Source organism: Orycteropus afer, unplaced genomic scaffold (genome assembly GCF_000298275.1).
Source record: "Orycteropus afer afer isolate SDZICR_OR568_19922 unplaced genomic scaffold, OryAfe1.0 scaffold00501, whole genome shotgun sequence".
Taxonomy (NCBI): domain Eukaryota; kingdom Metazoa; phylum Chordata; class Mammalia; order Tubulidentata; family Orycteropodidae; genus Orycteropus; species Orycteropus afer.
In genome coordinates this window covers 1831139-1840320 of record NW_006922088.1, presented here as the reverse complement: position 1 = coordinate 1840320, position 9182 = coordinate 1831139, and the positions used below count along the sequence as shown (strand labels likewise).

The 9182-nt window shown below is 57.2% G+C and overlaps 1 protein-coding gene across 1 annotated transcript in view; it reads right to left on the bottom strand.

Moving 5' to 3' along the window:
* LOC103209538 (kielin cysteine rich BMP regulator) overlaps positions 1–8967 on the bottom strand; it is a 38331-nt gene extending 29364 nt beyond the window's left edge. The window contains 8 exon segments of the mRNA XM_042782899.1: positions 1324–1406; positions 3438–3537; positions 3765–3847; positions 3992–4088; positions 5419–5495; positions 5581–5770; positions 6454–6614; positions 8895–8967. Coding sequence (XP_042638833.1) covers positions 1324–1406; positions 3438–3537; positions 3765–3847; positions 3992–4088; positions 5419–5495; positions 5581–5770; positions 6454–6614; positions 8895–8967 — 864 coding nt within the window.
* Between the last annotated feature and the right edge of the window lie 215 nt (positions 8968–9182).

The following is a 9182-nucleotide window of genomic DNA, read 5'->3' as shown; positions in this document are numbered from 1 at the left end:
TGGCATCTGATACTCAGCGACCAGTACCTGCTGGTCCTCCTCCACGGCCTTTCCCAAAGAGACCCCTGGCCCCCACCTCCTGCCACGTTCACGCCTGTGGTGTCTCCTATATCCCTGGGCTCACTGCTCCCAGGTTCATAAGCGTCTTTCTCTTCCTGAGCAGATGAGGTGGGAGAAGGGGTGTGGTCAGCATGAACAGGGGCGTGGTTATAGCAGCCTTCCCAGCCATGTCCCTAGTCTTTTACAGGCGGTCAGGTAGCTCTGCGGCTCTAGCTTCAGTCCCCATGAAACGCGGCCCTCCTCACACGTCAGGCCTATGCGTTCCCACCTTCTTCCCCAGGCTTTGCCCCTACCATTCCCGGTACCCAGAGCATCTTCCCCTCTTCTCCCTGCTGAGAGTCAACTGGCCCTTTAAGGCCTACATCCAACCCTCCTCCATGCTGACTCTCTAGATCTGCGCTGCCCACTAGAGAGATCAGCAAGCCACGTATGAAGTAAACTCTCAGCCAAGATAACCCCCCGGTTCTACTCCGTAACACACAGCGTCGCCATGAGTGGGAGCTGACTCCATGGCAATGGACTTGGATTTCTAGTAGTCAATTTTTTAAAAAGAAAAGGAAACATGAAATTCATTTAAATATATTCCATTTAACCCAATATACCCAAAAGATCATCATCTTGACGTGTCATCAATATAAACAGCTATCAATGAGCTACCCTCCATTGCTTGCTCTCATACTGTGTCTTCACAGTCCCGTGTGTATTTGTACATACTGCACATCTCAGTTGGCCCAGCCATGTTTCCAGCACCTTTGGGAGCCTCATGGAGTGCTGGCCACCAAGCTGGACAGCGAGGTCTAACTGCTTCAGGTCAATTGCATTTCTCGCTCCCTGGAGCCTTGGCCAATCATCCTATTCTACCCTGTTCGTTTCTCCTCTCAGCCCGTGAGTTCAGGTCCCAAGCCCGTGCTCAGCCCACAGGACACAGGTGAGCCTGAGCCAGTCCCTGCTCACAGTGCCCACGACTAGGGCTTCCCCTCTGTCCCTGCATAGCACCCGTGGAATTTGCTCCATAAATGGAATGTTGTTGTTGTTGTTATGTGCCATCGAGTAGGACTCGACTCATAGCGACCCCTCCTTGGGTTTCCGAGGCAGTATCACTACGGAAGTAGATTGCCCCATCTTCCTTCCGAGGAGTGGCTGGTGGGTTTGAACTGCCAGCCTTCTGGTTAGCAGTCAAGTGCCTTAGGCACTACGCTACCGGAGCTCCATAGATGGAATGGAGGGGTGGATATGGTGGGCAGGGAGAGCAGGTGGACTCACCAGGCATTTGCAGATCTGGCAGGGGTGCCCAGGTGGGGTCCACTCTTGGCCATGCTCCTGGTGAATGCCACCTTCCGTGCAGCCTGGGGACAGGTCAGAGAGGAGGTTGGCGGGAGCCAGCCTGGACCCCAGGCTCAGCCTGCCTCCAGCCCTCCACATGCCCTCCCAGTCTCTCTCCTGAGCCTAGACCATACCAGGCCATGCCTCTAGGCCACTCAGTGGCTCCCTACTGCCCCAAGCAGGGCAAAGCCCAAACTCCTTAGCCTGCCCTTCAAGGCCCTCTGTGCCCTGCACAGCCAACCCCACCTCCCCTACCTCTGGCTTGTCCTCACCTCTCCTTTAAGCTTTGACCATTCATGCCTGCTTGCACCTGCCCCACCTAACACACACACTCCTCACACTGAGTGTCGATTCCAAGCCTTTTCTCACACTGTCCGCTCAGCATCCAGGGATGTTGGCTTCCTTCCCAGTCTTTCATGCAGCTAAATCTCATCCATCTGAATAGACAGGCTGGATGATCAGGTATGTCTAAGCTAAAGGGAGTATACCCATGACCACATACGAGGTTGGCAGACAGTGTTTCTGCATATATATTTGTATGTGCTATAAGAATGTCGGTATAACTAGAACTAACAGGGGCAAAGTTTTAACTTCTTAGGCACAATCAACAACCCTGATTGAGTGAGTTGTTGGACCTGTGGGGTCAGGACCATGGTCGTAGGGGACATCAAACTCAATTGGCATAACATACTACATGAAAACGTTGTTCTACATCCTACTTTGGTGAGTAGCAACTGGGGTCTTAAAAGCTTGCAAGGGGCCATCTAGATGCAACAGTGGGTCTCATCCAGAGCAAAGAAAACCAAAGGTGCATGGAAACAATTAGTCCAGGAGACTAGTGGACCATGTGAACCTCAGCCTATATGACCATGAGACCAGAAGAACTGCATGGTGCCCAACTACCACTGTCAACCACTCGGAAAGGGATCAATACAGGAGTTCCTGGACAGGGTGGGAGAACAATGTGGAACAAATCAAAAACCATAAAAAAGACCAGGTTTACTGGTCTGGTAGAGCCTGGTGAGCCTGGTGAGACCCTAATCACCCTTCAGGTCTGGAATTGAATTCACTCCCATGGTTTCCAGCCAAACATTAGACAGGCATATAGGGTGAACATTTGCATCAGGTAGATACACTCCTTAGAACAAATAATCATGAGAGAACAGAAGGGCAGTATTTGCCCAGGGAGATAGTTCAGGGGGCAGAAATGCATAGGAAAGAAGGACACAGGGAAGAGGTAACTTCAGGGAGGAAGTGGGAAGACAGCTGAATTGCAGTCACTGTCACAAAGCAATGTGTATGAACTGCTGTATGGAACAGGAATTTGCTCTGTAAACTTGCATCCAAATCAAAATAAAATTAAAAATAAATAAATCCCACCTATCCTGAAGGCTCACCCTAAGAGACACGACCCCCAGGAAGCATTCCCTCATGTGCCCAGGCTGGACTAGGTCCCCTTCCTCTGAGTTTCCATAGTACCTGGTGGCTACTTCTACAACCGCCTCTGTGGCATTACCTTACAACGCGGGTCGTGTGCCTGTCATACCCCCCATCAGTCACCTTGAGGGCGGGCCCCTGGCAGATGTGTTTCAAGTGTCTGAACCATAACCATCCAACTGACCATTGAGTCACCATCAAGCCGACTCCCACTCACTAGTCCCACGTGTATCAGAGTAGAACTGGGCTCTGTAGGCTTCAGTGGCTGATGGTTCAGAAGGAGGTGGCCAGGCCTGTCTTCCATGGAACCTCTCAATGGACTTGAACCTGCAACCTTTCACTAAGCACCTACCGAGCAGCTCTATGAAGCACATCATATCATCATTTACACCTCACGGATGGGGAAGCGAAAGCACGGAGTAACTTACTGAGAGTCAAACAACTGGCACGTGATACCGGCGGAATTGGAGCGCCGACATCCGGGTCCAGAGCAGGCCTGGCTGGGCATCACTCACCCACTGACTGGGCCACAGCCCGGAGGCCAGCAGGCTGAGCCCCGGAGTTCAAGGACCAGGTGTGACAGCCCCGCCAGGAGTCCATAGGGAAGGGTCAGGGGCTCTCACCTTGGCAGATGGGGCAGCAGTGCCCAGGCCTCAGGACTGGCTCAGGGCAGGGGCTGGGTGGGCATTTCATGGGCACACAGTGAACCAGGCTCCTCTGTAAAGCACCAGCAGCTGGAATGCCTCCGGGTCTGCTCCCAGGGAGGACAGGGTGTGCAGATGCAAGGTGCCCTTGGTGGGGGGCGGGGCACAGGGCAGGGATGGAGGGAGACCCTTGCTGGGCCCCAGAAAGGCATGTGATGGGGCAGAAAGAGTGGCAGGCATGGCCCAGGGGACACGGGGTCCACGGAGGAGCAGGGCCTGAGCACAGGTGGGGAGTCTCACCAGGCAGGAGCATCGGAGACAAGGGTTGGAGCTGGACAGGAAATTGGACCCCTCGTCATAAAGCTTCCCCTCGTACTCACAGCCTGGGGGAGGGGGGTGTCAGGATGACAGTTGTGTCACCAAAGAGTAGGGTGGGGGAACATTACCCTAGGGGAGGCACGACCCCACATAGGTCCTGACCCTTTGGGGCTGGGACAGGTGGAGGGCAGGGCAGGGCGGGAGGTCACCTGGCCGGCAGACAGGGCAGCACTCTCCAGGCAGAGTGTAGCTCTCCAGGCAGTTGAGCTCTGGGCAAGATGGCCTCTGGCACCTCACGGTCCCTGCCTGCGGGGCAGACATTGAGCCCTCCCTCCCCCTACACTGCCCGAGTTGGGTCGCTCTGCCAGCCTGGGAGGTGGAACAGGCTCAGGCCCTGATGCCCAGGCAGCAGTAGCAGCCCTGCCTGCCTCCCCAATTGGGCTTGGCGCTGCTAGTCCTGGGGCGTGCCAAGCAGCAGGGACATGGGTGGTAGCTGGGCCCAGGCTCTGATTCCCTTACCTGGCAAGTGCAGGTGACACAGGGCTCTGGATGCCATGTTTTCCCAGCCCCATAGCCCCCAGGGCAGCCTGCAAATTCAAGGTCAAGGCCCCAAGTAAGAGACTCAGAGACTGGGGCAGAAGAACAGTGTGGGGAGCCACCTCACGGGTGCCATTCTGGTGATAGGTGACTTTTCTATTTACAAAGGGCTACCCTTCCCCTTCCTCTGGTGACTAACCACACGCTGTCTTTCCACATCTCCTCTTGATAAATCTGGTACTAGATTAGCGATAAACATATCTTCTCAACTAGATTAAAAGCAGACCACGTGTCTATGTCCCTTAGAGCCTCTGACCAGTCCCAGACACAGTCAGTGTCTGCTGACTTGTGCTTCGCTTCGAACTTCACTAGATGAAGTCCAAGTGAGTGGGCAGGTCACCCACGCCTGCTCACACTCAGGTGGCAGAACCAGGGCTCTGGGGTGCCCCGGGGCCTGCAGGAGCTGACCTGGCTCACAGTGTGGGCAGCATGTTCCCAGTTCGTGGCAAGGTCCGCTTGGGCATGGCTTCTGTGTACAGGTTACTGCCCTGTCCTGTGGAGAAGCACACTGGTGGCTGCACGGGGTGGGGCTCTGGAACCAAACCCTACCCCAGGCCCAGGCCGCGTCAGAGGGTCAAGAGATGAGCTGGCATGGGGTGCGTGGGTGCCAGGCAGAAGAGGGATGCCTGCCCACACCCCATCTTCTGTTGTTGTTCTTGCCCCTGTAAGCCAGCAAATTCTCCAGGGTGGAGAGATCTGGGAAGGGAGGGAGGAGGGCCTTCCTCCATGGAGGAGTGAGAAAGAAAGTCCACACAGGTAAGTGGGGTGATGTAGGAAGACGAGTGAGTATCCTCCATGCCACTGTCTGCCAGGTCCAAATCCTAGGGGTCCAGAGGGGGTACCACTGTTTTGGGGGGTTGACCTCCAGAAAACAGAACTAGGAGGAGTCAGCTGAAGACCACCAGTGGCCAGGTTTGGGAGGAAAGCCAGAACCCAGGACATAACATTCAACACACCAGGCTGGAGGAACGGTAGTGAAGTGAGTCAGACAGGTGAGGGGGACAGGTGTAGGACCTCCAAGTGGGTCACAGGCACTCACCTGGCAGTGGCAGGTGGTGCAAGGATCTGGGGAAAAGGTCTCCCCGTTGCCATAGGCCCGATCATTGTAGCTGCAGCCTGCGGAGAAAGTGCTGCTACTGGGGGAACCCAGGGCTATGTCCAGGCCCCCAGGCAGCCTTGCGGGCAGGTGGGTAGCACTCACCATGGCACTGGGGAAGGCCAGGCTGGGGACCACAGCGCGTGGCCCCGTCCTGGCAGATGCAGACTGTGCAGGCATCGGGCTCCCAGCGGGCCCCCTCGGGCCAGGCCCGGCCCAGAGCCCAGCACTGAGGGGCAGCTGGGCGGCACTCACAGGCCTCCAGCTGCCTCACCCTGGCCTGCAGGTCCTTGTTCTGTAGGAAGGAGGGAGGAGACTGGCTGGCCCAGCTTCCCCCACTACCTCCCGTGGGCCTGTGGGATGGGGAAGCACACGTGATGGTCCCAGAGCAGAGGGGGTCCCCGCCATCAGCATCAGCTCGGAGAGAGAGGTAATCCCCAGGGCACGGGTCTGGGCAGGATCTTGGGGCGCATGGGGCTTAGGCATCCTTTGCATAGAATGGACACTCATTCCTCCAACAGTTAGACAACTCACTTTGCTCATCCAGACTTATAAACAGTCAAACCCAAACCATCGCCAGCGCTCAAGGTGAGCCCCTGTGGCTCAGAGCGGGGTTGTCAACGGCCGAGTTTTTGTCAAGCCTGTCTTCCGAGTCACCTTCCGGTGGACTCGAACTGCTGACCTTTTGGTTAGCAGCTGCCAAGCACTGAACTGCATGAGCCACTCTTACATACAGTAGGGGCTCCGTAATGTTTGCCAGCTGCGTGAAAGAATATGAAAATCTGGGCTGACCAAACCAATTCCCTGGGGTGAGGGCCTTCACTCGTGTGAAAGAACCAGTGTTGAGACCTGTTCCTGTAAGAACCTCTCTGAGCACACTGACAAGACTCGATTTGGGGCTCCCTAGTCCCCTTCTCTTCTTTCCCCGCCTGCACAAAGTCCCGGGACCCCACGCACCCCCCCTGCCTCCAATGGCACCTGCTCTCGGAGCTCCACCACCTCAGTCTCCAGCCGGCTCAGCCGCTCCTCCAGGGGACGCCACTGCTCCTGAGGGGGCCGGGCTGAGGAGTGGGCGGGCGCCTGCTGCTGGTAGTCATGGGTGTCGGCAAGCCTGGGGGGCTCCGTGGAGAGGGCCCCACCTAAAAGGCACAAGAATCCAGGTGGTCCTGTGGGCGAGGAGCTAGTGAGGGTCCCTGGGTTCTGTCCTCTGAGCCGCTGGGGGAGGAGGGCCATCTTGTGCCCACCCTGTCACTTGTCCACCTACCATCCAAGGAAGGAGACTCAGTCCCTGAGGGTGCTGAGTGAAGGCGGGGCAGAGGCATGAGAGGAGGAGGAGGAAGGAACTTTGAGCTGACAAAAGGGACCCACGCCATTTTCCCTCCTGGTCCTGTGTGAGCCCCAGTGCTGTCCTAGGACCCTCTGACCTGCTGATGGGGGTGGGAGTATGGGAGAGGACCCAGCCTTCCTGACTCTGCAGGGGCCCTCAGCCATGGTAGTGAGGAGTCAGGCTAACCACCCTCACTCTGGGTGGCTGACTGCAGGGCAGGGTGATAGGTGCATGGAGGGCAGGGTGGCTTTAAGGTCTCTGGGGGCTGGCGTGAGGGTCTTTTCAGGGAGCCTGTGAGTAGACACTGCCCCGTCAGAGTAAGTGCACCGGGAGGAGTAACTATTCCCCTGCTCCCACCCCTGTGGCAGAGGGTCCTGGGGACCCCGTGTTGGAGGGCCTGGGCAGGGCATCCACATAGCTTTGGATGACACCATGTCAAGGGAAGAGGGTGACTCTGAGTTCAAGTTCAGGCTGAGGGGTGAGGCACCATCACTCATCTTCTCACTTTAACCCCTTTCCCACAGTCAGGAAAGCAGACAATACGTTGCCATCAAGTCTCATAGCAACCCCGTCGGACAGAGGAGAACTGCCCCATAGGGTATCCAAGGAAGCAGACTGCTGCATCTTCCTCCCATGGAAGGGCCATTGGGTTCAAACTGCCAACCTTTTGGTTAGCAGTCAAATGTTTAACCATTGAATCACCGGAATTCCTTTCAGGAAAGTAAAAGCAGGAGAGAATAGGTTGACCGGAGGTGATGGTCCCCACAGATGTCAATCACTCTAGTGGGGGTAGGCGGGCAGCAGAGGGTCTAGAGGAGGAAGGGAGGGGCAGCTCAGTGAGGCAGGGCCAGGGCTGGCCAGAAGGGTTTCCCAGGAACACCAGGCCTATAAGGAGCAGGACAGTGTCTCCCACCACTACTCCTCTGTCATCCCCAAGGGGGTGGACTCCAGACAAAGCCTATCTTATCTTCCTTGCACACCTGCTTTGCTCAGAGTTCTCTGGACTGGAGTTAGCCATCCCCTTTCACCCAGTTGCCCCAGCCAGAAATCTGGGACTCAGCCTCCTTCTTAGGTACCCCCAAATGCCATCAGTCACTGAAGTCCCCCAGTTGTAGACGATCCATCCCCCTCCCCACCCTGCCTTCACTTGGAGGCAAATCTCCCAGACTTCCCTCTGCTCCTCTGCCCTGAGAGCCTTTCTGAATCACACATCTGAGGGTCCCCAGCGCAAGTCCCAATGTGACCCTGCACGAGGGCCATCTATCTGCCAGCATGCCTGCTACAGCCCCCTCCTGGTGCCCTAATGCCCCAAACATACGGATGCCTGAACTCCTGTGGGGGTTTCATCTCTGCACAGAAACCTACTCCCTCAAGATGGCACGTGGTCCTGGAATCTCTTCCCGACCTGCTGAAGGGCCACCAAGGATGGGGGCTCAGCACCTTGACCCTCCACACAAGCTTGCTTCGCATCTGGTCTCACCGTCCACCCCTCAGGATCCCGCCTCACCCCAGGCCACTCTTCCAGTCCTGCTTAAGCAGCAGTAGGAGGATCAGACACAACAAAGGGGTCAGGGAGAAGCTGGGGGTCCTCTGGGACCCTGGAGGAAGACAGGAGCAGTCCCTTGCCTGGGAGACCTGCAGGAAGAGCTGTGAGGGTGGCACAGGCCCCATGGCCCCCCAGGGACTGTCCTCATTCCTGTCACTCCCCCCCACACCCTATTCTTGCCCTGACATCCCAGTTCCTGCCTGTCCTGGGAGAGAGCCAGACACGAGACTCAAAGTCAGCTCCCAACACGGCCTCCTCTTTTTTCCTCTTTCTCGAGAAATAATTAACTTCAGACTCCCAGACTCTAGAACAGTCTCTCCCCCATTGCCGCCTGGAGGAATTCCTCCCAAGGCCAGAGCAGGAAGCACCCCCCCTCTCCCGGGTCCCCTGTCTTGGCCTCTAGATTCCCAGCCATCTGATCCACCATCGGGGTGGGCTGAGGCCGGCCTGAGGGGCGCCCAAAGCAGGGTTTCAACAAGGAGGCACCGCCAGCCTCTTCCTTGAGCAAGAGGTGGGGATAAGCCCTGGAGCCCCACTTACCCCCACCCGGCTCCGCGGCCAGTGCCAGGCTTACGAGCTGCAGGACAAGCGGCAGCAGGGTGGCCCCACACCCGGCCATGCTCCTCTGTCCTCGCGGCTTGGCGGGTCCAGGGGAGGCGGGGTGTGAGACACCAGGCCACCTCCCACCCAGTCTTTGTTCAGGGAGGGCGCCTGGCATCTGTCAGCCGGCCGGCCGTGGCGCCTGCCCAGAGATGGGTCCCTGAGCAGCTCCGGGCCCTCTGACCCCAGCTCAGCTCAAAGCGGCCCGGGGTCAGCCCCAGCCCCACAGGAAGC